This window comes from Mauremys reevesii, linkage group 8, assembly GCF_016161935.1.
Source record: "Mauremys reevesii isolate NIE-2019 linkage group 8, ASM1616193v1, whole genome shotgun sequence".
NCBI classification, from domain to species: Eukaryota; Metazoa; Chordata; order Testudines; family Geoemydidae; genus Mauremys; species Mauremys reevesii.
The window spans coordinates 97,067,123-97,094,890 of NC_052630.1; the positions used below are offsets into that span (position 1 = coordinate 97,067,123).

A 27,768-nucleotide genomic window follows, 5' to 3' on the forward strand; every position below is an offset into this window, starting at 1 on the left:
GTGGCGCCAACAGGCAGCGCGCGGAACAGCCCCGGAGGCGGAAGCGGGGCCTGAACGCGGGCGGCTTTGAATGGCGGCAGCGGCGGGAGTCACGCCGCGGGGACTATGAGGGCAGGCGGCGGCGGGGAGCAGCAGGTGCTGCTCCGGCAGGTGAGGGCCGCGCCCCGGGCCGTCCTCAGGCCCCTCCCTGTGGCGGGGGGGTCCTAGGCCCACCTCAGGCCTTGCCCCTGGGGGGGGAGTAGGGGTCGCGCGGCCCAGATCCTGTGGGAGCCGGGCGGACCGTGGCCGGGCCTGATCCCGCGCGTCAGGGCCCCTGCTCGGGCTGGAGCCCGCCCCGCACAGCGGGGACCTCTGGCAATTGGCGTGTCCAGCCGAAAGCAGCGGCGCCCGCAGCCTGTCTGGGGTGGCGGGACTCGATGCCAGTGCCCTGCTGGGTAACGCGGGCCCCGCAGCCGGCAGGGGGTGCGCAGTGACGGACAGCCCGGGGGGGCGGGGTGTCCGGACCGTGACGTGACTTAACCCCCAAGAGCTCGTGTGCCGGAGGGAGTTAAATGCCTCTATCCTATTGCGTTTCAATGGCTAATCGGCGCCAAACGCTGGTTCTTGGGAATCCCAGCCTGAAAATTAACTCCAGGACATAATAGGGACAATCAAACGGGATCCTGCTTCATGAACTCTTGGGTCCTCATTCTTTTCTGCCACTTGCTACAAATGCGGACTCTCACGTGTGCAGCACGTTACCAGTTCTTGCCATTTTACTACAAACCTTGCTGGAGTTACTGATTATGTGACAGAGGGGTAGCCGTGGTAGTCTGGTTCTGTAAAAGCAGCAAAGAATCCTGTGGCACCTTATAGACTAACAGACGTTTTGTAGCATGAGCTTTCATGGAAGAAGTGGGTATTCACCCACGAAAGCTCATGCTACAAAACGTCTGTTAGTCTATAAGGTGCCACAGGATTCTTTGCTGATTACGTGAGACTCTCATGGTATGTTATGCTACGAGTTGCACAGCTGCAGCACTGCAGTTATGCCACTGTAATGTAGGCATTTGTGACAGAAATGGAAGGGATTTTTTTCTGTTACTTTAGTGTGTCCACCCCCACAAGAGGTAGTAGCTAGGTCGACAGAAGAATTAATCTGTTGACTTATCTGCATCTATAGAGGGGATAGTTTGATGTAATTACATTGCATGGGTGCAAAATTTTTCACAGCCCTTTTCATAGCTAGGTTGACGGAAGTTTTAGGTATAGACCAATCCTCGGTTTTCCTTTTTTTAAAAAAAAAAGAAACCTGTATGTTTCTAACTCTCATGGTTTGCAGGGAAAAGCTTGAAAACTGGATGCAATTGCCACTTAAAAGTTCAGTAACCAAAAATCAACTAAAAAGAACCCCAAATTGATTATCTCTAAAATCTCATGAATTTGAAGTTACTCTCATGGTTTATTGGGACCAGGTGCATGCTTTTTGAATGCTTGATGTGAACAATATTGCACAATTATCTGACCTTTCTGATTAATTGGGTTATGTGGTGGTTTGGCTGGTATTTGGTTTACAGAGACAGTATTTAAGGTTTGCTGTACTGCTACTCATGTTTTCCTTTGTCTTTTTAGGTTTTAGGTTGGAGAGTGGCTGCTAGTATTGCCTGGTCAGTACTACTGCTACCTCTGTGTACGGCAGTCTTCATAAGCATTAGCAGCATTGACTTGTTTCATCCTATACAATGGATTTCAAGTAGGTGTTCTTCCTTACATGTGTAATGATTAACTTTCTGTGCAATTATTAAAGCATTCTATTTCTGCTTGCTACTTATGCTCTGATTAAATAAAAAATAACTACACCTCTACCCCGATATAACGCTGTCCTCAGGAGCCAAAAAATCTTACCGCGTTATAGGGGAAACTGCGTTATATTGAACTTGCTTTGATCCGCCGGAGTGCGCAGCCCAGCCCCTCCCAGAGCACCGCTTTACTGCGTTGTATCGGAATTTGTGTTATATGGGTAGAGGTGTATATTGGCAACTGCACTGTGCTGAAAACTGAGTTTTGCAGGGCTTGTGTAGCCTGGGAATCACTTTATTTCAACACTGAATCAAGTCCTTAATTTTTAAATTCACCCCTCTTACTGAACTCTATTTTCTAACTATTTTGCCCTGTGGAATCATTTGTAAGTGAAAGTGCATCTCATAAATCACCCTCCACTGTCTGGTTTTCAAAGTGTTTAATTCTTTGAGTCATGTGGAGGTGCCCCACAGACCACTGGTGAACCAGAGTTTTGAGAACCAGAGCTCTAGGGATACTGGTTTACTAGCATTTGAGACCTTTCTACATTTGTGGAAACTGATATGTAACTATGCTTTCCAATGTATAACTTGGTGCTTAAATGAGAATGGTTGATACTTACCTTTATCAAAGGTTCAGTGGTTTGTTGAAGTGTCTGAGGAAGGAGATAAATAAATATATGCTACGTATTAAATAGATTGCAAAAGGAAAACATATGTTTACAGGAGTGGTGTTAACTATCTCCAATAGTTAGACACCAACTGGAAAGCCTGGTAGTTGTGACATTCAGCCTTTCAGGGAGCTGTCATCTTATCTTTCTGAAAAAGGAATAAACAAAAAAAGTAATTACCAAATAACTAATATCGTAAGCCTCTCTACATGACAAAGTTTTGCCAACACAAGTTTTGGCATATACCCTTCACAGTTAGTATATCGCATGTGTTTGTGCATACTTGACTCCTTGGGTCGGTGCTGCATGTACCCACTAGGAGTGCTTGTGTTGATGCACAGTGCAGTGCCGTATGGGTAGGTATCCCAGTATGCAACGTGCCACTGTTCAGTGCACTGTCTTTTGGGTAGTTTTTGCAATGCATAGTGAGGCAGAATGGAGTCTCACACAGGTGACTGGGAGAAATGGGGTCAAATTCCCATAATACAGTGTTATCCATCCCATAATATCTCTAGCCGATAATTTTAGCATCTGTTTTCAATTTCCTACGAACCTGCATGGGACTTGTCGCTGTTCACCATCTTTGACAGAAGCATGGAGCCTGCACAGCTCTGCAATATTGTCATGACCATTGTAAGCACAGGATACATGATCCTCCAGTATTTGCAGAGTGGCAAGAAGAACTGTGGGGAGCATGATGATTTCCATGTGGTCAGTTTACATTGAGACATAACAAGAACCAGTTCAAGGATGTTGATGGCATTCACTGAGCAGCTGCGGATGGTGAAGTGCCATCCTGAGAAATAAGCACTGACTGGTGGGATTATATTGTAGTGCAGGTTTGGGAGATGAGCAGTGGCTGTAGAACTTTTGAATGCAAAAGGCCACATGCCTGGATCTGTGTGCTGAGCTCTCCCGTGTCATCCAATGCATGAACACCAAACTGAGAACTGCACTGATAGGAGAAGCAAGTAATGATCACACTGTCAATTTGCAATGCTTTGGATTGCTACCCGTCAGTGGGAAGTAATTTTGGAGTAGGAAAAATCCTCCGTGGGGGGCCGCTGTCATGCAAGTGTACAGGGCCATTGATCATCTGCTGTGGAGGACATACTGGATGGCTTTGCAGGTATGGACTTCCCGAACTGTGTTGGAGCAATAGACAGCACACACATCCCTATTTTGGCCCCAGAGCACCTCAGCTTTTAGTACATCAACAAAAAGGGATCAACAAGGACGCTTCTCTGACATTGTTGGCTGGTCAGGGAAGGTGCACAATGCTCATATCTTTAAGAATGCAGGACAGTTCACAGAGCTACAAACAGGGACCTTCTTTCCTGTCCAGCAGATTACCATTGGCAATGTTGAAATGGCAGTAGACATAGGATCCAGCCTATCCCTTTGTCCATGACTCATGAAGCCATACGCTGGCCACCTTGACAGCACCCAGGAAAGATTCAGCTACAAGCTCAGCACATGCAGAATGAGAATTAAATGTGCTTTTCATAGATTGAAAGGGTGCTGGCATTGTTTCCTCACCAGATTGGATTTCAGCGTGAAAAGTATCCCAGTGATTATAGCTTCCTATTGTGTCCTGCAGGATATTTGTGAAGCAAAGGGTGGGCAGGCCGGGGGGGGGGGGGGGAGAAGAGGAGAGGGGCGGGAGATTTCTGCAGGGGTGGAAGGTTGAGGTGGACTGGCTGTCTGAGTTTGAACAGCCAGATTCAAGGGGTATTAGATGAGCTCAGTGAGGAGCTATGTAGCATAAGTCAGCTTTGAAAGACCACTTCAGCAGCCAGCCATTGTAATGTGGTGTGCTATGGAGTACTGTGCTCAACCTGTTGCTGCAGTTTTGGGCTCTGTTAGGATTTGTGCTTGCTGCACATATGTGCATATATCACTGATAGTGCAGTTATTAATGTTGTGATGCTTGTTGTACGTTTTATGATGACAGGTGATGATGACTGGCACTGAGCCTATGGGTTGTGAGTATACAACAGCACTACTTTAACTGCCAGCAGGCATTATCCACCATATGTTGTAAACTAATAAAGATGAATAATTTTCAAAACAAGAGTTGTGTTCAGTTACAAAAACAGCTACAAACAAAAAATCTGAAGAATTTTAAAAGTAAATACATTTTAACTTAAAATAATTTAGAATCTCAGTAAATAAACAAGAGCAGGGAACACTGTCAATTGTAGCTACACATACATCAACCATGGCTCTTCCAGGTCAGTGTATATGAAGCTGTGGTTGTCCATGCTTTCCCCCAGTGTGGAGTGGTAGGGGTAGGAATGCAGGCCTTGAGGCCATGTGGAATGGCGTGTGTGTGGGGAGGCGCTGTGCTGCAATTCTCCACTGGCTGCAATGGCAGTTGAGCCTGGAATCGTTAAACTTGGAAGTCCAAAAGAGTCAGCAGCATTTGCATTGGCTGATGGAGAAGCTGCATTATGTCCTGGTGCAGCTCCCTCTCCTTTTCCTGCACCTTTCTCTTGGCTGCCCTTTCTGTCTCCATACTGTCTGCAATATTCACCCTCCAGGCCCTCTGTTCAAGGTCTGGTGCAGCACTGGCTTGCAGGATCTTGCAGAACATACTCTCCCACTGGGTTAGTTGTTCCAGTGGTATGGAGACTGTACCTCTCAAGGCCTCAGCAGCTGCATCACCAAGTAAAATACATAGAGGTACCATTGTCTGTATAGTAGGAATGGAAAACGAAACATAGGATTCAGAATTTCCCCCTTCTTTTGATTCCCTAGGTGTTTAAGTAAGACGTGCTTATTGGCACTCTTTCTTTGGAGTGCTTGTTCACGGCACCAGCCATGGTGAGTTTGACCCGCCAGAGGTGAGGGAATTGCTCGGTTGCATGAAACTGAGTACAGGGCACTGGCACCATTTTCCACAGGTGGTGGTGGTTGTTTTAGCTGATATCTCAGTCCTAAGGGTAACAAAGGCAGAGAAACGCCGTTGCTGTTGGCGTCCCGAAGCTTCCCAGGCCCGTATGCTGCTAGCCTGTTTATGGCAATGATTCTTGCTGAAGTTATCACCAAATGGCATGGGAAAGTGTTTTACCACAGAGGAAGAAATAAGACTGCGAACCCTAGAAGTCTTCAGGAGAGGACTGCAGAGTTCCTTCATGCAAGTTTCATTGAGAGCTCTCAGGAGATTCAAGGGACATTCATCTGTATGTAAACAAACTGCTCTGCATGGCCACCTTTGTCTCAGTCTAGAGGGGAATGAGAAGCAGTTATCAACTCTACATCTTTGTTGTACCACTACCTTTTGTAGTACAGGTGAATTAATGCAATGGTTTTCAACCTTTTTTTCACTTGTGGACCCTTAAAAAAAAATTTCAAATGAAAGTGTGGACCCCTGTGGAAATCTTCGACATAGTCTAACCCCAAGAGTCCACAGACCACAGTTTGAAAACCACTGAATTAATGAAAAGTCAGTAGCTATCACTGTAATTGGAAACTTTTTTTACATTCTTATCTGAGGTTCCTTCACCTGCTTCAGGCTTGCCTGTGCTCAACTGCAGGGACTGGTTGGATTGCGGTGGAGTCAAAAAACAGGTCCTGACTCATGACACAGCTGGACCCCCCCTGGTCATCTGTCTCTTGTATTCCTCATCCACCACCACCTCTCTGTTCATGGTAGGGGCCTGTGCCTTTGGCATCTTACAGGTATCCATGGTGGTGGTCAGGATGGTGGACTCTCTGTCAATGATGGCATGCAGTTCTTTGTAAAAGCAGCAGGTCTGTAGCTCCACACCGGATCAATGGTTGGCCTTCTGGTATGCTTGCTCCAGTTCCTTGGCTTTCATGTGGCACTGTTGCTGGTCCTTGTCGTACCCCTTTGCCTGCATCCCCCAAGCAATCTGCTTGTAGATGTTGACATTCCAACAGCTGGTTCAGAGCTGTGCCTACACATCCTCTTCTGCCCACAGGCCCAGGATTTCAAATGTCTGCTGTCTACTCCAGGTCAGAGCACGTCTGGAGTGTGTAGTTGGCATGATTAGCTTGGCAGTTGTGCACAACAACGGCGAGCAGATAGAGGTGTGCTCACCAAGATGGACAACCAGGGAAAAGGCATTTCAGACATTCTCTGGGATTTTAAAGGGAGGGCTGGGGGAGCTTTCAGTTTGTGACTCGTGGGCAGTGGAATTCACAACTGTGGCTGGAATGGTCTGTCAGGTATTGTGGGAGAGCTGCTGGAGGATTGTTAGGGTCAACAGGTAATGCAGTGTGTATGCTGATGGTGTATCGAACCCAGTACATTTGACCATGGCTCAGCACTGCTCAGGGGGCTAGTGTTATTACATCAGCACTTACATTGGTGGGAGATGGATTTAAGTGTAGACACGTGTACAACGAGGTCGATGCAAGGTGGCTTACATCGACCTAACTTTGTGGTATAGATCAGGCCTTAATTTTCATATTCAGGTTTGTCTAGGTAAGGGTGCTATTGCTGAAAAGGGAATTACTTCAGCTATATTAGAAATACATGCATGTGTCCAAATTAAATTGCAACATTCTGTATTTTCATAAATGACAAATCCAATTACTAAGATGCACAACATGGTCCATTGAAGTATGATTGTTTATCCAGAACCACAGTGCAGCTGCACGTTACAAAATACTACCTTCTCAATGAAATAAGAACCTATTGATTGTGATTGCCCACCTCTGATCTAGATACACAGTGCACAAACTATGGGCCACGGGCCGCATCTGGCCTATGGGACCATCCTGCCCGGCCCCCGAGCGCCTGGCCCGGGAGGCTAGCCCCTGGCCCCTCCCATGCTGGCCCCCCTCCCCTGCAGCCTCAGCTTGCTCGCTGTGCAATACTCTGGGCGGTGGGGCTGTGAGCTCCTGGGGCAGCACAACTGCAGAGCCCGGCCTGACTCGGTGCTCTGTGCTGCACAGCGGCGTGGCCTGGCTCCAGCCGGGAAGCTGCGGGGGGGTTGGATAGAGGGCAGGGGAGTTCGGGGTGGTGGTCAGGGGGCAGGGATGTGGATAGGGGTTGGGGGGGGGAACGGTGTTGAATGGGGGCAGGGGTACCGGGGGGCAGTCAGGGAGGAGGATGGGTTGGATGGGGCGGCAGGGGACAGTCAGGGGATAGAGAGAAGGGGGAGTTGGATGGGGCAGGGGTCCCGGGGGGGCCGTCAGGAATGAGAGGAGGGGTTGGATGGGGCGGCAGGGGTCTGGGGACGGTCGGAGTGGGTGTGTGTGGATGGGGCAGGGGTCCCAGAGGGGCTGTCAGGAAACAGGGGGGTTGGATGGGGCACTACCCCCTCTCCTAACCGGCCCTCCATACAATTTCCGAAACCTGATACGGCCCTCAGGCCAAAAAGTTTGCCCGCCCCGACCTAGATGCTTAATATTAAACATTTGCTAGTATCATAGCTTTATATAGTACTATTGCACCTTATGAACAATGTATTCTCTTTCATTTTAGATTCATTCAACGATTGGTATACTTCCTATGTCATCTTTTGTATCCTTCTTTTGTCAGTGGTGATACTGATAATAAGCATCTTCAATGTTGAATTTTATGCAGGTGGGTTATGAAAGTTGCTGTCAACAAGATATTTGACCTTTAACTAAATGAGAGGACTGTCTTGAAGGATGTGTTTTTATACTGTAGTATTGGCTTTATACAGTGTTGTATGTATTGATTGAAAGTGGAATGCCTTAAAGCTTAATTTAATTAGGTATCTAATGGTGGCTGCAGTGTTAAAGGGACTTCATAATAGTCAAATTGACTTGCCCTGGTCAGAAACACTGAATTAAAAAAAATAAAATAAAATAAAAACCCTGATCCTCTTTAAAATAACTATTTTAATTTCTGATTCTTCCATTAAAAATTGGATTCTGTGTGTAGCCTCAACAATCTACCTGCATTTTGTGAGTCAGATCACCAGTGGTGAATGTAGTAGCGGAGCAGTGTCCCCGAACAGGCTCCTCATCCAATTCAAAATTCTGTACAAGCTTGTTCCATTGCTATATATTTCCATGTATTCACCAGCCATTTCGCTCTGCCCCACTAATGTGAGTGCACGTTGGGGTAGCAAGGGGATCTGTTGTTACCCTCGTGCTACTTCATACTCCTGAAACTCTCCTCTGTGCTGCTGAGTTATAATCAACCATAAGCTGATATAAATAGATAAATAACTAAAGTGTTCTGTGGTGTCAGAGGTATCATATGCAAATGAAACACAAGCTGTGTGAGTTTTATTTAGCAGTAGTTGATAAACCATGTTTTCTTTTTTATTTGCAGTTGTGCCTTCTATTCCCTGCTCTCGATTAGCACTGTTAGGAAAGATTATTCACCCACGGCAAGTTATCCATTCAGTTGTTCACGCTATAATGGGAATGCTGGTGGCATGGTGTGCTGCAGTTATGACTAAGGGGAAGTTCCAGTTCCTTGCTCTATCCTGCACAGCTTCAGAAAGGTGACTTTTTTTTGTTAATAATGGAACCAAGTATTGTGCAAGTAGTACAGTTTTGTACTAAAATGAGTTCACTGATGGACTCTTCCTAGAGGAAATAACCTTTTAACTTCTGGCAAAAGATGAGCAATTGTTTGTCTGTTCTTAAACTTGCTTTAGTTTGAGAACTGGAAGGAGAAGAGTACTTCAGTGAAGAATGACAAATGATTAGTTTACAAACATTGCTGTGGATTTTTTTTTTTTTAAAGTTTGACCAGAAGCCCTGACCATCTAAGTTACTAAGATTATTAATGGAAATGAACTATCGAATCATAGAAATGTAGAACTAGAAGGGATCTTGATCTTCTATTCAGCCCCCTACGCTGAGGGTGGACCAAAAATACCTAGATGTTCCCTGATGTGGCTTGTCTAACTGGTTCTTCACAACCTCCATTGGTATTCTTTTTCAGTGCTTAACTACCCTTACAATTAAAGTTTTTTGTAATATCTAATCCAGTGGTTCTTGGCCCTCAGTGGTCCAGGTGTCAAATTAACAATCAGCATTACACAAAAGAGACGCAGTAGTGTGAATTCACTGTTTTATTTGCTATGGTACTATATATTCATATTTAAACAGCATGATGGGGAAATATTTAGTTTATATACTAAATATTTCCTCATCTGTGTGTGCGTGTGTATATATGTGTATTTGTGCGTGTATATAAAAATTCACAGAAAAATGACTAAGTAGTATTATCAACTACAATTGGTTAATAACATAGTAAAAGCATCCTGATTGGTTAATAACTTAGGTTAATAATTAAATGAGTGTTTTAATATCATGTGTTGCAAAGGAGATGCATAAGGAGCTACTTGTGGCTCACGAGCCTCAGTCTGAGTATCAGTGATCTAACCTAAATCTCCCTTGCTTCAGGTTCAGTGCTGAAAAGGTCAAATGACCCTTCAGCTGTAAAATGTCCTAAGAACCTGTCTCCTGTTCTAAATGGCATCTTCAATAGATCTTGGTCCCCCCTGCCCCATGATGTATAAGTAGGAAGAACAGGTAATAGGACTAACAGCTCAGATAAAACTTGCTCTGGTATACATCCCTCACGGATACTTGGGAATATTTTTCATTTACGCCAATCAGATGAATAAAATCAAAGCTCTGCTTAACTAAAGTTAGATGCTAAACTGAAGTCTAGAATAGTAATTTACAGTATTATATGTTATAAATAAACCATTTCTTTACTTTAGCTTAGATGGTGCTGTTCAACACATGTGCCTGAATGAGTATCACCTCTTCCTCCTGCTGTCTGGAGCTTTCATGGGCTACAATTATAGTCTCTTGTACCTTGTTAACAATATGAACTATTTGCCATTTCCAGTCATTCAGGTAAGAGGCTAAAAAGCTTTGTAAAGATAAATATCTAATCTGCTCAAATGACAAAGGGTAAATTTTGTTGTTTCCCCACCCCCCCTTTTTTTGGTCTGCTTCCAGTACCAAAATGTATGTGGGTGCCAGTGGCCAAGCACTTGTATTTTTTTATTAAACCAATCTATTATAAAATTAGCAAACAAGGCTTTCAGCTTAAATCCTAGCAAAGGTCCCTCCCCTGATCCCATAAAATCCTAATGTTAAAATAAACCAAAAATCTCCTAATGTTACAACCAAGTAAAATTTACAGAGCCCTGAAGCATGGTAAATTCTGGCTCAGGTGGACTACTGTTTGTAGTGAATTCCAGATGTGAGAACGCCCTGTCATTGAGTTTAACTCCAGGAACTTCCAGCAGGAGTGGCCTAGTGTATTCTAAGCCTCATGATGTGGGAGGGAAAAACAAGCTTTCAGTGAACAGGTTACTAAACTAATTCAAGCATAAATCATAACAGCTTGAATCATGCTCTGAAGCAAAAAGCCAGCATCAATCACTACCATTACATGTGTATAGTGCTTGTGGGATGCTGTATTCTGCAGTAGCTGAAGCTACTGGGTGCTTTTGAAGGGTACCTGAAGAGAGAGACTCTTTCTACTGCTATACCTCAGAATCCAGCAGCAGCAGTGGATCCCAGTTGATTTCTAGACCAATGCCTGGTCTAAACACAGAGATGTACTGGTTTAACTGAAGGTTTCTTAAGCAGATTTAGTTAAACCAGTGCAAAACATTGTGTTGACACTCTTAATTTAGTTTAAACCTGGCTTATCAGTTTAGTTTGTCAGTAAATATACATGTGCTTCCTAAAATAAAATCTGATATAGTTTTAGATGCTTGCAGTTTCATATTGGCAACTCTCCTTTTCTGAGACTGTTTATCTAAATGAGAAGGTAAATCTCATCTATTTTCTTGCGTACATTTTATTAGTGAGATGTTTTTCAGTTTTCAAAGGAAATATGTAATATGATTATGTGCAAGAAGGTTTGAGTATCTACCTCTATTTCATGGTTTTGAAGGATTGTCATAAACTTAAAAATCATACTGCTGTCTGAATTTTTATTTTCTTTTTAGTATAGAATACCTGAGGTTCTAATTAAGAGAATAGAGAAGAAACATACTTTCCTCTATTTGCAATTTACTTTGTGCATTTGACAGCAAATTATATATAGTCAATTTCCCTGTTTCTTCTATGTGGTCAATTTTCTCTGCTAGTGGTTTCTTCACACAGCAACAGGGGAGAAAAAAGACTGTACAATCACATTTTTCTTACTGGTTTCAATTGCAGAAACTACAGCTGGTGGACTCAGAAGTAATTTCAGGTGTTACCCCTACACCTAATTAGTCTTTTAAAATTGACTAGACTTCAGGTTGACTGCATTTGTTTGAGGGCTTTATTATACTTGATTTCTTTTGAATGCAGAATGCTTCAACTAATCTTTCTTTTTTTAGCAATACAAGTACTTACGTTTCAGAAGATCTTTGCCTCTGCTGGTTAAACGTAGTTGTGTGGAATCACTGTACTTCGTTAGAAACGTCTGTGTTGCATATTATTTTTTTGGTAAGAGTTCTGACTTTTTTTTCTTGTCCATATATACTAAGAGAATTATTTAGCCAATCTATTAATATTTATTATTCAGCCCTGCAAATAACTTGTCCAGGGTGCATAGGTTTTTTTATTAGGTAAGTAAAATAAGCATTTTTCACCATTATGATAAAGTGTAGGTGAATGGCTTACTGGCTCAGCCACACAATCATGGCAAGTTTTGTATTCTAAGCCTAAAGGATATTGAAGTATTCCTCTTCCACTTGCCATATTTATATTCTATAGGTAATGATGGTACTTTAGAAATCTAGAGTATTCTAGATCACTTTCCACTGAGGATTCCAAAATGCTGTACTGACATTTATCTTTATAACAGCCCTGTGATGTAGATGTGCATTAGCCCTGTTTTGCAGGTGGGTGAAACAAAATAACAGAAGTAACTTGGATAGGACCCCTAGACAAACCAATAATAGACCTAGAAGTAGAATCCACATCTCCTGATTCATAGTCAGGGGCTTTAATCCTAAAAGACATCCATTCCTTCTGTAGCCAGTCTCTGAAAAAATCACCTTTTTCCACTATACACGTTGCAATTCTTCATTTGTCTGTGTGTAATCTACCGTCATTCTGACATGAAAGTTCTTACTAGCCTTTTTGTATACACTTCATAGTTTTAGAGATCTATTTTACATGTCATTCTGTTTACTACCTAGGTTACATTCCAAGAGCATGGATAAGTACCACAATGGACCTTAATACAGATAGGTAAGTAGTACAAATGACTGCCTTTTAGAATACAAGAAGGAAGTATTTTCCCTCACATCACATACATGTATTCTGTATATAGTCTCCTTTCCCCAATCTTTGTAGTATCTCTTTACTTATGACTATTCCTTGTTTAAAATGGCAAATGTTGGGAGCTTAACATCACTCTTAGTTGACTGAGAAGTTTTGGATCTTACAGAACCATCAGTGCTGACAAGTTAAAAGAACTAAATGGGTTTTTGATAAAATGTTTGTTTGTCCAAGTAACATTTCTCGTAGTAAGTTTTAATCCATAAATTGTTTGTGTTGCAGAAGTCAATTATAAGCATTTTCCAATACTAAATGTGTTTGGGTGGGTGTGTATGTATGTATAATATATAATTATTATTTTTTTTTTTTTTACCCCCCAGTAAACTTCATCCTCTTGACACACTTACTGGTCTTCTGGATCTATCCTTGCTCTACCATACCTGGTTATGTGGTATATTTCTTCTGATTACTTGGCACATTGCATGGTTACTCTTCAAAATCTATGCTACAGAGGTTAGTATTGGGTGACTGCTATACGGGGATGACATCAGTGTTGTGGGAAAAAATGCTTATGTTCAAAAGCAATATTCACTAACGAATAATTTAAACCAGTGGTTCTCAAACATTACATAGTGGGGACCATGCTTTAATGCAGAGACTAGCTGATGGATATCTCCCATCCCTTTTTTTGATTGATTGAACCATTTTCCTTCCCCTTTCCAATACCATAGCAAGGTTGTGACATCTATAGATAACTACAATTTAAATGGAAAAACTAATATTTGGAGAATATCTGTTGCATTTTAGCTGTTTTTTATTGCAGTAGCTCAACTTGAAATGAGAGAGCATCATGTGCTCAGCCAGCGTTTGGTGAACTGTACCTTCTTAGAAACTTCAAACAAAACCCCCAAAGTACATAACACTATAATGCAAACAATTTTGATTTAACAGAATACAGGCTGAGCTATTGAAAGAGACTTCAAAGCATCTTGGGAATTAATACATTTTTCTCCTTTTTTACTTAATTGTTAAGCTTCAAATTAATATGGCTAAGATTTATTTTAATATGACTCGTAATGTATTTAAAGCTGAGACCATGATTCAATCAAAGAAACAGTGAAGTGCCAATAGTAAAGAATTGGAGTCTTATTCCTCGTTGTCTAGTTAGATACTTTTTTGTAAAACAGCTGAGAATAAAAATCCCCCCCCATAACATGACATTATTTTTTCGTAGACTTTGCTGAGCTACAGCTTAGCAGAAAAAAAGGGCTGAGGTTTTAAAACCTAAAGCAATGTTTTCTTAAAATCTGGGGAAGACATCTCAGTTGTTCTTCAGAGTGTCAGCTTTCATTCAAAGTCTCTAGCTGTTATGAAGATGGAGAAAACCTTCAAAATGTGACTCAACTATAAGGGATGCAGTGATGGCTACCTGAATTTTCAGAGAGCCTGGAACGATAGCTTTGAGGTTTGAACTGCCCTATTTCAATGGGTGCTAGCTCAAGTGCTAATGATTAAATGTCTACATTAATCATTTTACTAGTCATAAAATCATGTAAGACAAGAGAGGAGAGGTGTCTTATTATGAAAACGTAAAATATGGGTGGGCCTTTGACAACTTATGGCAGGATTGAAATGTGTTACAGTTGGTTTCATGTTCCTAAATGGTAGTGTGGCGTCCAAAAGTTTGGGAAATACTGACCTACAAAAAATTCAGAATGCAAAGAAGTTTTTCTACAAACATGGACAGGAAGTTTTAGCAATATCAGAGGAGATATGTACTCCCCTTTACTTTGAGAAGATGGGAAGAATTCTGTCTTTATTTTTCAAAATATAAGTAACTTTTCTGTGATCAGAAGACTGTGCCAGGGTAATAACAGTAAGGCAAACATAACAAAAGTTGCAAGCCAGAGCAGTTTCTTTTAATACAAACTACTTCAGAGACTCAAATGGGTTTATAGAAGTCCTCCTTCTCAAGTCCTTCAGGAAAGCCACGGATATGATTACTTCAGCTTTTAGTATAATTTTAGAATGATTAAATTTTCCTATGCACCTTTGTAGAATCCTTAAGAATTCCACGTAATGCTTTATTTCTGCCCCAATGAGAGTCTCTAAAACTGGCATTTTTAGTTTCTCTATTGTTTTAAGTCAACTCTAATTTCCAGATCAGAACTTTCTGAAGAAAGTGTCCAGTTTACTAAAGGCATCAAAACATGCCTCTAGAGCTTGAAGTTTCCTTATAAAATGTTTTTTGGCCATTCAGCAGAGGAGATCACAGGGAAAGTTTGTTTACCCATAAAAGGTGACATGATGGGATTTTTTTTTTAGGTTGTTCAGCTCACCAAAAGTTGCTTTACATACAGTTGAATGTGAGGTAAGCTGATAGGTCTCTCAAGCAATTCTTATTCTGCTTGAAGTCATTTTATTAGCTGTTTGGCTTTTTAATGTGAGAGAACTTAAAGTTTCTATTTAGAAATGGAGGGGAGAGAGAAAAGAAATAGGTTCAAGAATAGTCTGCTTTAAACCTGAAACTGCTAGAGAGTCTTTGCCCAAACTGTACATCCATATTATTTTAACTAAATTTAATGTGACTAAAAGTACATTGATGGATACTTGTAATTAAATCAGCTTTTTGTTGGGATTTAAACATTTCCCTTCTATATTTGCAGTCTAAATGTTGTAGCATGAGAACCAGAAAGCCAAAAATATGAAAGTATAAAATGTGAGCATCAGAATGACAACTAAATTAGATTATTTAAAACAAAGAATTTTAACCTACGGAGTTATTAATACAGATATAGAAATGTTAAATCTGACAGTGCCCCTTTAATGACCTTGAATCCTTCAGGACCCAGCTAACTCTAACTTTGAGCTTGCTATTTGACCGATACAGTGTAGGTTGATATTCCCTTCTGGTAATGGGATGTGCATCACTTCGTTATGTCTATGGCTTTTTCGTAAGACATAGTAAAATGTGGGATGGTGTCCCTAACGTTTAACCACAAGGGTTACTTGGAGGGTATTAAAGTGAGGGACTGTAGCGTAAAGATAAAGTGAGTGATGTGTCTGGTTCTTGTCAGTTTAAAAGTAGATGTCCATTTGTGCTACTGCATTAAAAACCACTGGCTCGTTTTAACACGATGTCAAAGCTTTTGGGTATATATTTTTGTACCTTGACAGTTTGGCAAGTGACAAAAAATTAACTTGACTGTGGTCTCTCATTAATGGTTTATTTCAATGTTTGTTCTGCATAAGATAACTAGTGATGAACAAATTTAGTTGTTTTTCCTCTAATTTCAGGCACATCATTTTCCTGTTCAACCAACTTTCGCGGAGGAAACAGACCAATGCCTGCCTAAAATCTTAAACAGCAACCCTCCCCTTCTTATAAAGGTATTTGAACTGCCATGTTGATATTACATGTGTATTCACTAAGCCCTGGTCTATGCTACAGAGTTAGGTTGACGTAAGCTGCCTTGCATTGACCTAACTCTAAGTATCTACACTAAAATGTCGCTCCTGCCGATGTAACTCGCCCACTACGCCAACTTAACTCCACCTCCACGAGAGGCATAGTGCTTAGGTCAACGCAGTGTCAGCGTAAACATAGTATTGCTTACTTCGACGTTGCTAGCTTTCAGAAGCTGTCCCGCAATGCCCCACGCTGACAGTTCAATCAGTGCACACACTCCTTGTGAAGATGCACACCACCGACGCAACAAGCATCGTGTGGATATGTAAAAGTGATTGAATTACTGCAGTGGCTGTACATCGACGTAACTTAGGGCAATATAATTTTGTAATATAGACATACCCTAAGACTCTCTGACTGCAGATAATGGGAGACTTACGTATAATAGTTTTGACTGCAGCAAATGTTCCTTAAAAAATCAGCCTAATTCAGAACAGTCAGAAACATTGTGCAGTGCTTAAACTTCTGTCTTTAAGTTTCATAGTGATACCTTATGTTTGTTTGCTGTACGGAATCAGTGTTTAAGCTGAAGGAAGATTAATTTAGATAGAAAGAAGCAGTTTCTGGTATTTTATATCACTTAGTCAATTGTGTTTGTAGACTACTTTACACTTCTGTTAAAACAGAGCATATATGAAATTCCATTCACTTTGTGTTAACTGTTTTTCAAGCTTGTATCTTTGTCAGGTGAATAGGCACTGTTTAGAATTACATGTACTAGACTACATATATGCACATATTTGTGCACTCAACACTTCTGATGCTGCTGCATCTCTCCTATTGTTTGTCCTTCTGTTCCCTATCTTCAAGACCCAACATTTCCTTGGGTTTCTGTCCTCTGTAAAAATATATATTTCTTTAAAGGCAATAACACAAAAATTAACATTATTCACAAATTGTAGTGGCAAACCTCCTGTGAATTTGACAATAATAAATGTAGGACTTTGTGTTCTGAAGTGACAAATGTAGTACTTGAACCAATTTACTAAATGTTGCTCTTATTTTGAGGTGTAAAGTCTTAAATTGGTGTCTTACAAATGATCTAGCTGAGAATATTTCCTTGCACAGGCAAGTGCTGTAGTTAATGATTTCAGAGACTTATAGCTTATCTAACACTACTGCTGAGATGCATTACAGTTCACAGTGTTTCCAGTTCTGTTACATTTTTGGAAAAGGGCTTGCCGAAGAGAAGCGACCATCAACAGAATTAAAGATGTGCAAACCCTAGTTTGTAATGATTCCTGAAATTGTAATCTCAGCTTTATTAAAAGCGTAATTTAAAACTGAATTTTGTTTATCTGCAGGATTTGAGAAATCACAGCAGTGATGCTCAGACTCAGGAGACTGTGATTATAATTATTAATCAGGATGCTTATATAGTATGAATATAGAGTACTGTAGTAAATGAAACAATGAGTTCACACTACTGAGGCTCTTTTGGGTAATGTTGATTGATAATCTGGCTCCTGAACCACTGATCATTGATGTTTTGGGACATCTCTTTGGTCCTTGATAAATTTTCAGAAAAGTACTGTTAGAGGCCTGACACAATTTTTAAATAGCACGACTAACTTATCTAGTCCTGGTAGGCAATGAAAGAACTTGCCTTAAAACTATGCTTTTGTTTCAATGTAAATTCCATTATTTCTGTCTTATTTTTAACCACTAGAGCCAGAAATTGGCACTTTAGACTACTCAATGACAAATAAAATGGCATAAAGTCTGCAAAGTTTTCTACAAAGTTCATACTGAGGCTGTTGAGTGAATCAGAAATGAATCTTTTTTTCAGTGGTCTAAGTGAGGGAATCATTCTCCCAGTGTTCAGCCTGATTAATTTTTTTCCCGTCATATGGCTGAATTTTGCCCACAGTTATGGTATCTGTGCACAAATCCCATTGACTTCATTAGGGATAGCATTTGTAGGAAGAATTCTGTGCTGAAATCCCAAAACAAAACCAGTAGATTTTGACTGAAGTGAGTATAAGTGGTCAACTTGTTTTTATAACTTATTAAAACGTTTTCCTCCTTTGTAGTTCTTGGCCTTACAGGATTTGATGTTACTTTCCCAGTATTCTCCTGTGCGACGACAAGAGGTCTTTAGCCTCAGTCAGCCAGGTATTTGTAAAATTCATTCTTCATGGCTATAAACTTTTAAGAGCTGTTCTAATAGTAAGATTTTATTTAAAAAAAAAAATCTAATGCTTTGAAGCATGCTTCATAAACCACAGGGACTCGTACATAAAAAGACCCTGGCATCAGTTTGGCATCATTTGGAGAAGACTTGATAGTGTTGTCTCCTCTACTAAACTTCCCAAATACTGGTGCCTGCTGTGTGTTCGTTTTTTTTTAAAATGACAACTGTGAGGAAACATAGGTCCTAGAGTATCAAAAGCAGAATGGTATTGATATCACAGATCATAAGTTTAAACCAAATAATAGAATAACAGATGTGTATAAAAGCCTAGTGTGAGGATGAGAGTGAGATGGAACCAAGCATAAAAAAACAAATCAACCCTGCAGCTGTGAAAGCAAGCAGTGGCTGTGATAAAAAATAAAGTGTATGAAACTCCTAACATGTACTAAGATATGCCGTAGGAGCTCAATTAAAAACTGTCTTGAGTCCATTGGGGACCTTTTGTTGCACCTCATCAGGCATTCTGGTGTTATGGATTAGCTTCACATCTGTTTATTACCATAACTGACATCACTTAGCAACTAATGGGCCCAAATTCAGCTCTCCCATCTACCCATGCAACTCTCATTGAGATTACTGGGAGCAGTGAATGTGGCTTGAAGGTTAGAATTTGGCCAACAGTCTGTCACATCAGGTGACTAAAAACTCTCACAGTGAAAATGCAGCATGGCTTTCCTAGGAGTTTAATGTTTCAGATAATTCTCTAAACTTGTACTAAAAGTAAAAGTAGAACATAAACACAACCATCAAAACAGGCTTGGCGGTATCTGTGTCTTGAGTAGAAAGAGAACATCTGATGTACCTTCAAATAATTTTTCTGTGTCCCTGGTAGGTGGGCATCCTCACAACTGGACAGCAATATCAAAGGAGTGCTTGAATCTTTTGAGTGACTTGACACAGAAGCTGATTATGCAGCAGGAAGCTGCAGCTACAAATGGGAGAGTGAAACAGCCTTCTACAGGAGAATTAGGAAGATCCTTGAGCTCTTCAGGTATCTTTTTATGAGAGAGGATTCACAGTAGCTGCTGTGGTGGGCTTTAAACTGGCATACCCCCAAAAGGCGTGCTATATTGTAAGGGGCAGTGTAATAATACTAGTATAAATTGATATGGAGAAGCAAGTACTGTTCTCAAGTATTAAGGGAACACTGTTAGGTTACAAAACAATTATTTTTAAGCTATCTTTTGTTAAAAGTAACACCCAAGAGAACTAAAACAGAAAACTTGGAGAGAGAAAACCTTTTCCAGTTTACTTAGTGCATTTAACAGCACTCTTGTTGTCTTTTTTTTTTCTTCCATATTTGTGTGGCTTAAGGAAGTCAAACTGTTACTTCTTTTTTTACTAAGTGGTGGGACCTGCTGTAGAGAGGGCTAAAATCTTGCTATAACCCATTTTCTGACTCTGGTGCTGCCTGTAATTTACTGTTGCTAGTTTTAAGGTGGTAGAATTTGTCCTACAGCATTAGAACAAGACTGAGGTGGGCAAACTACGGCCCACGGGCTACGTTCGGCTCGCAGGTCTCTCCTGCCCAGCCCCTGAGCTTCTGCCCTGGGAGGCTCACCCCCTGTCCCTTCCCCGCTGTTCCCCCACCTCCACAGCCTCAGCGTGCTGCTGGCGCAATGCTCTGGGCCGCTAGGCAGCGCAGCTACAGAGTCTGTCCTGACCCGGTGCTCTGTGCTGTGCGGTGGTGTGGCTGGCTCCAGCCAGGCAGCACTGCTGTAGCGCCACCTGTGCTCCAGGCAGCATGGTAAGGGGGCAGGGAGCAGGTGGGCTAGATAGAGGGCAGGGGAGTTTGGGATGGTGGTCAGGGGGTGGGGGTGTGGATAGGGATGGGGGCGGTCAGAGGGTGAGGAACGGCGGGGGTTGGGTTGAATGGGTGCAGGGGTTCCGGGGCAGTCAAGAAGGAAAGGGGAGATTGGATGCAGCAGCGGGGGGCAGTCAGGCTGGGGTTCCCCGGGCGGTTAGGGAGAAGGGGTGGTTGGGTGGGGCAGGGGTCTGGGTGGGGGGGGGAGGGAGGGGCAGTCAGGAATGAGAGGAGGGGTTGGATGGGGCGGCAGGGAGCAGTCGGGGTGAGGGTTCTGGGGGCCATCAGGTGGCAAGAAGCAGGCAGGGGGTAGAGGGTGGAGGCCAGGCCATGCCTGGTTGTTTTGTTTGGGGAGCCACAGCCTCCCCTAACCAGCCTCCGTACAATTTCCGAAATGGAAATGGCCCTCAGGCCAAAAAATTCGCTTGCCCCTGCTGTAGGAGTTTGAGGGATGTTTGTTATGATTCAGCTAGTGTTGGTGTAGGAATGTGCAAATAACACTTAAGGAGAGGCTAGGATACACATAGACATCCTGTTTACCAAATTGTCTTGGAATAAGAACTGGAAGCACAAATACCGTACAGAAAATCCCAATCTGTATTGAGGTGTATAGATGGTAGTGTTTATTACCCCCCCTTCCCCTGGAAAAACAAAAAACCGCAACAAAACCATGAAGGTCCCCCTTAGCTTTTGCAATTCTTAAATCCATAGATGAGATTGAATATAGACTAAAAAGTAAAGGTTCTGAATGTAATGGTGGTAATACACTGTTTCCATTGGAAGTCTATCTTGCATTAAGAACTCTCATCAGAAATTGTGTGCTGAAATAGCTATGGGAATAGTAACCTTAGGGGAGACACTAGTAGAAAAATGAGTTGACACATGCCAGCCTGTATGTCTCCATGCAATGTGTTCTTTATCACCAGAAGCAGCTGTTACGGAAGAAATGGCCTTCCAGACACAGAGGTCTAATGTCGTGTCTAGAACCCATATGCCTTCCCTGGTTAAATCATCCCTCTTGCCTTTAAAGGCATTGTCTACATCTGATCTTGGAAGCTCTTTTGGTTCACCTTTCAGTTCTCCTTCTCTAAATCGCAAGGCTGGAATTCTGGATTTAAACTCTCCTTGGCATGGATCAGTCCAAAGTCCTCATGTTATGAGAAGAGGACCAAAGCTGTGGACATCAAGTTCAGGTGGGGATCTTCGGTTTCAATCCCCTGTCATCCTCCTCTTTCAGTATAATTGGAATATTGTCTTGACTGTACAAATCCTTGTCTTTGGAGTTGAATGATTGCTCTGTGGGGAAGAGTAGCTATTTTTCTCTAACTTGGTTGGATTTCTCTTGTAGATCTGCAAATGAATGGCTCTCATCCAGCGTCCTTCCCTGTGATTTCTGTTGCAAGAATTGGTAATGAAGCAATACAGCCAAGCTTTATTTATACATGGCTCCAGAACAAGCAAGAGCAGGTGGAGTAAAAATTGCAGTACAAACCAGTTAAAACCATCTCCTGTTTTTGTATGTAGCATGCAAGATTGTGGGGTTTTTTCTTTTCTTTTTTTTTTTTTTTTTAAAAAGGGAAACTTCATTTTATTGTATGACCTTTCTCCTCAGATTAGCTGACCTAATTTTTAATTTAAAAACATGTTTTTAAAAACAACCCTAATTCTTCAAAACACTCTTCTCCATATATAGGGACTGTAAGGTTGTGGAAGTGTTAAATTGCATATCAGAAATGTTGCCTATATATTTTCTTAATCTTCAGAGGTTTTTTTGCTCTCTTACTCAGGTTAGGAATTTCTTGTCAAAACGAGTGCTGATAATGTATTTCTTCAGCAAGGTAAGGATGAATGTATGTTTTGTGACAGCATTTGGTTGGGTACACCAGAAACACATGGGCAGAAGTGGGTTCTAATCCTGTATTAAGTGAACCCTCTAAATTTGGTAGTAACATTTCTAGAACATCTTTTATTCTAGAGTCTTACTGCGTTTTATGTACTGTTGTACTGAAGCCTTCAATATTGGAATCATGTATAGAAACAAAACTGTTCTTTCACACAAGTAAACTGAGGTGCATCCGTTGCAATTTCCACATTCCAGCATCAGGGCCAAGATTAGAATTTAGGAATCCTGACTTCATATCACTACACTAACTGCTAGATAAGTCTCTAGTGTTATACCAGTTAAAACCAGACTTCTCAGGGGGTTGGTTCTTGTGATGTGGACAAACCACGGGAACTTTTCATAAATCTTTTCAGTAGAGAGGGTCAACTTGCTGGAAACTTTTTTTTTTAATCGTAATATTGGCACAAAAGCTTAAATAAAATAAATAGGTAGAGCTCAGCATTTTTTTTTTAAATTGTGTAGATTTAGTTTAATTGACAGGCCCCAAATCAGCAATCCGCACATACATGATCCAATAACATGATAGAATTATTCAAAGGATTTCCCTTAGTTCTGATTTTAATCTTTCGTAGACTTAAATGAGCGTTACCACTGGGCCAGGTCATGTTCCCCCAGGTCTCTGCATAGAGGGGACCCTCTGCATACAGAGCTTCTCCTCTGGCTAGTATCAAGGGAGGGGTTCAGCTGCCTCATGGCAATTTTTATGCCTCCCGGTCCTGGCCCCACAGAGATCTTTGTGAAGTCTGGGGTAGAGAGTGGGCCATATTGGGTCAGTCAGGGGAGCTATGGCATGTACATTGTCCCTCAAGCACAGTGCTTAATTTGTGCCAGGTCAGAGCCCCAGCACCTCTGGGCTTGGTGTGTCTGTTATGAAAGTAAAAAAACTGCTTCAGCCCTGACACCTCTGTCATTACAAATTAAGCGCTGCTTAAGCCCCATTGAAGTTAGAACAGATTATATAGCCTTATTTTTTGTAAAGCCCCCACTCATGATTTTCGTGGGCAACTGCAATCAGGAATCTGGGGTCCACTCATGGGGCAGAGCTAGTGTGCATGTTCATGGCTTTTAAATGGCCCTGGCCTCCCATGCATCTCCTGAGATCTGCTTGTTTTACAGGTGGGTCCTGCAGCCTTTTCTGCCAGGGTGGGAGGTGGTACATAAATACAAGTAGCTTGCCACATCCTGGGGTAGGTCTGCCCAGCATTTTGAAGTGTGCTTATTTTGTGCAGGCAAACAGATCCCATGGTGGACATTAGCTGCAGTGGAGATGAGCGTGCTATAACTATTTAGAGCAGGCAAGTCCCAGTTAAATGCTTCGGTCCCTACAGCACCTATAGTAGACGCCAATAAAACTCAATAGCAAGTCTTTTCCGGTGGGGACTACACTGTACAATGTGTAAACTGGGCATGCATTTATAGTCTTGTTAAATAATGTGTGGGGTCGTATTTGAACAAAAAACTGTGATGGCTGGTTGTCGGGGGGGGGGAACCCATATACTCTTCTGAAATCTTATGCTTTCTCCTTAGCATCCAGAGGCCTCGATCCAGGCTGTCTTTTCTGATGCCCAAATGCACATTTGGGCATTAGAAGGTAAGCAACTTCCATTTGAATTTGTGTTCGTTATTCTGGGTTTGTGGTACAACAGCAGTGGACATCATGAAAGGCTCCAATTCCAGACTTGCTGTATCCATTACTATGTAAATGGATTTAAATAAAGGCCTTCTCTTGTAAGTATAACCCACACTCACACGGTGTGGCTGTTTTGTCCACCTTGAGTGGCTGGACTATAAGATCTGAATCTGCTACTGGCTTTGAGCTAGCAGACTTGGATCTCTTGGCTCAAGCAGTAGATGTTAATGGGTTTAGATCTAAAAATCCTGGGTTTAATCCCCGCTGCTGATACCCACCTGGGGCAACAAATTACTTTTGTTTTAGTGAAGTGTATGCAACATTGAACTTGAAATACAAGCCCACAAAAGGGGCTGTTTCTGTTGCAAAATTGCCACCTTTAAGTCTGTTACTGAGTGACCAGAGAGGTTGAAGTGTTCTTCCACTGGTTTTTGAATGTTCTGATTCCTGATGTAAGACAAACAATAGGTGGCAGTAACAACAGATGGAGGGAGATGGAGTGGAGAGAACAAAGGTAACAGCGATGAAAACACATGGTTGCATCAGATAGCTATTTGCCCAGTTTGGAGAGTTTTTTTTTTTTTTTTTAAATCGAGATACTTGAGCAATAGATATTATAGCAATAATTCCTGCTGGCAATCTGCCTAGTCATGACCTACATAATTGAGTGATTATATTATGTTAGTATTCTATTATGTTATGTTGTGCTAGCCTGGCACTGTACAGCAAAATAAAGACTGCAGTCCCTGCACTAGAAAATTGGCAATTTACACAAGGCAGAATTCAAAAGGCAAAAGGGGTGAGGTGAGTTGCAGGAGGATAAGAACTATAAATTAAACAGATGTGACAGCTTGCCATTTACCTGCCAGTGCCAGATGGAAGTGACTTGTGGGTATCATGGCAGAGGTACGTTTTGAGAAGGGATTTAAAAGAATAAAGTGGAAGTTTTACCATTATGTGGAGGAAGTATTGCCCATGCAAAATGGGCAGTGTGGGTTAATTAACTATTAATGGTTCCTAACTGGATAATGCTTTGTTAGAGATCACCAGAACTAGCTCCATAGCTCTAAGTGTAAGACTTGCAAGGTGATGGGGAAGGCAGCAAATGTAGATGGGCAGCTAAGGCAACAAATCTGGGGATAGTTTATACCATGGAGCAAGTTACAGCAGTCCTGAGGCTGCTCTAACCTGCACCTGGCTGCACTGTACTTAAAGGAATCTCCCCCACACTAGTGGAATCTTCAGGTTGCAGTTGCTGTAAACTGCAGTGGGGGCCAGGATCCGGCCCATTATATCCCTAAAATTGAGGCATATTTGTTCCATTTCTGGAGGCTAAATCAAGATGAGTTAGGTCTTAGTTATATTAGACTTAATAGTAACCTCTTTTTTTGCTTGGAGGTTTATCCCGTTTGGTTGCGGCCTCATTTACTGAAGACCGATTTGGAGTTGTCCAAACTACATTGCCAGCTATTCTGAATACCTTACTGACTCTTCAGGAGGTGAGGATCCTTGACATCTCCTTAGTGCAAAACTAATTCAAGGGGGAAGTTTTCCTGTTCATTTTCCTGTGTCTCACTGGCACTGCTGACTAACTATAAAATTAAACTATTATGTCGCCACTTAAAATGGCTTATCATAATCTTCAGTTAAGCTAAACAAAGCACCAGAGTCCTTTTTTAGACTGAATAAATACCTCATTAGATCTTTCTTAACTGACATTACACTTGGAAAGTTTTTAAATAGACGATACAAAATGCTCAATTATAAACATTGTCTCATGGAAGTAATTATTATAGTGTCAACAGAAGTGTTTAGGATTTATTCTTCAAGTTGATCACATGTAACATACAGCATTTCAGTTACAGAGCCAACACATTTCAGGAGATCAAACCTGTTTCATGTTTCTCAGCAAATATTAGAGATTACTTTAGAATCAATTATATCACTATATGATATGTTTGGGAGTGTGTTAATCACACACATGTGTCTCCAAGGTAATGTTAAGTGCCATTTATTATAATCACTGTTCCGTCTTAATGGCAGATTCTCAGAATTTTAGAGGTAATTAAAATTCTTCAGCATAAGGCATTCCAAAAACATGCAATGGAAATGCTTCCTTATTTCTAAAAGATTAATCATGGCAAAGTTGGGAATTGTTCCTTCTACTGCAGTGTTTGTACTATGTTCAGCATTTAAAGAATCCATAAATGGAGAATCTCAGTTTACAAAGTCTGCTCCTGTATTTCCATTGGCCAAGATGCAGAAGGAATGCTGGGTCAAGCTGTCTCCAATCTTTTTTACTTGTCAGTGGTGAAACTTCTGAATTTGCTGTTAGTCTCTTTGCTTTGCTTGGCACAACCGCCTGTGCTACTAGAGTTCGTTTGAAATGGATTCAGCAGAACAGTTCTTCTCATTCACTTGTCAATCCAGGTTGTAGATAAGCATTTCAAGCTGCCTCATGCTTCTAGCAAACCTCCCAGGATTTCGGGAAGTCTGATGGATACCTCCTACAAAACGCTACGATTTGCGCTTAGAGCATCCCTGAAAACTGCGATATACCGGATCACTACTACTTTTGGAGAACATCTAAAGTAAGGCCTTTTGTATTGGCAGCTACCTGCTTAGTTCTGTTTAAGTGAATGTAGTGACAAAGGTCATGTCTACACTAGCACTTATGTCAAAAAAAACTTTTGTTCCTCGGGGGGTGGCTTTTTCACACCCCTGAGCAACAAAAGTTTTGCCGGCATAAGCACTCATGTGCACAGTGCTATGTTGGCAGGAGATGCTTTCCCACCACCATAGCTTTCGCTGCTCATTGAGCTGGTTTTATTATGTCAATAACATGGCTACACCAGAGCTCTTACAGCGGCATAGCTGTAAGCTTGTAAGTGTAGACATGGCCTAAGTGTACCAATGGAAAGGGAAGTCCCATGAATAGGACCTTTACAGGGCATCTAGTAACAATTTTCAGCTGTTGAAAACACAAAGGGAATTTTCCCAATTCCCCCTTCTAATGACAATGAATATGTATTATTCACAGGGATAATCATCTGTAGAGTCCTAGTAGCCCCCAAACATGGGGCTTTGACTGTCAGGCTGTGCTGTTGTAAAAGCAATAGGCAGCCTCATTCCTAATTTGTGGACATGCGGGTTGATGGAAGTTACATGAACTATGAGATCATCATTCTTCTGTTGGCATTTGGCCACCGTGCTATTAACTTTGAAAGTAACAGTAACACATGAGCAATCCCTACTTTATAAGGGATTTTTCCTTTGCAGACTTCAGATATATTTAAAATAGATTGTTTACATTGGGATAAGATGTGCATGAATTTGTTAAATACTAAAGGAGCTTATAAGTGAATTGTTTAGGATCTCGTTTAAAAGAACAGATATATTTAAGTAATTAAAACTATTTAATACTTTCATACATGAGAGCAGGTTTAAGAAGAAGTATCCAACTCCAAATCTGAATTCGCTTGTCTTTGCCCTTAATATTTGAATGTAGGTTTTTATTATATAACACAGCTGGGTTTTCTAGATTTCTAATGGACTCCCAACTATTGATTTCAACTTGTGCTTAAAATGTTTTGACCTATGAGGCTTTGCTCTACAGTTGATGTAACATTAATGTAAAATTTTATGCTTCTATTTTGTTCTAGTGCAGTTCAAGTGTCTGCAGAGCATAAGAAAAGACTTCAGCAGTTCTTGGAGTTCAAAGAATAGTTAAGTAAATTAAATAGGTTACATTGCTGATACTGCTACAGATGGACAGTATATGTTTAGCATTCTTGAACTGGAAGAAAGTGGGACTAATCAGTCTTCCTGTCTTGTTTGGTGGCCTTTTCAAAAAGTGTATTTTAAATGTAAATCATGGAGTGCAACTCTTAGCAGAATTACAAAAAACTTCTGTTTTGGATCACTTTACTTGATCTTTTGTATAATAAAGCTCTTTTTTTTAAAAAAATTCTTAGTTTAAATATTCTTGGCAGTTGAAGAAACCTCAGTTGTTGTTTTATGAGATTAGTACCTGCTTTTGAGGAGAACAGGGTTAATTTGTCACTTTTCACTTGTTTTACTAGGTGTTTTGCCTGGCAGTTGATATTAAAGAAGGGG

The 27,768-nt window shown here is 41.3% G+C and overlaps 1 protein-coding gene across 2 annotated transcripts; it reads left to right on the forward strand.

The window, feature by feature from the left end:
- On the forward strand, nt 1–27,622 carry NDC1 (NDC1 transmembrane nucleoporin). 2 transcript variants are annotated; one of them, XM_039486228.1, is made up of 18 exons: nt 1–150; nt 1,612–1,732; nt 7,908–8,009; nt 8,730–8,904; nt 10,138–10,276; nt 11,764–11,872; nt 12,571–12,622; nt 13,033–13,165; nt 15,950–16,042; nt 18,155–18,236; nt 19,148–19,306; nt 21,049–21,312; nt 21,468–21,586; nt 21,907–21,957; nt 23,550–23,613; nt 25,051–25,151; nt 26,083–26,243; nt 27,315–27,622. In XM_039486228.1, the coding sequence occupies exons 1-18, from the start codon at nt 106–108 to the stop codon at nt 27,376–27,378; spliced, it is 2,034 nt and encodes a 677-aa protein (XP_039342162.1). In that variant the 5' UTR covers nt 1–105; the 3' UTR covers nt 27,379–27,622. The 2 variants fall into 2 exon arrangements, with proteins under 2 accessions (XP_039342162.1, XP_039342161.1); XM_039486227.1 differs by having other exon boundaries at nt 2–150; nt 21,046–21,312; nt 27,315–27,621.
- The last annotated feature ends 146 nt before the right edge of the window (nt 27,623–27,768 follow it).

Bases quoted from the DNA above. Each gene is read 5' to 3' on its own strand.
- NDC1 (XM_039486227.1), top strand. From the start codon at position 106: ATGAGGGCAGGCGGCGGCGGGGAGCAGCAGGTGCTGCTCCGGCAG. The intron at 151-1,611 runs GTGAGGGCCGCG...TTGTCTTTTTAG, and splicing joins AGCAGGTGCTGCTCCGGCAG to GTTTTAGGTTGGAGAGTGGC. The intron at 12,623-13,032 runs GTAAGTAGTACA...TTTACCCCCCAG, and splicing joins ATGGACCTTAATACAGATAG to TAAACTTCATCCTCTTGACA.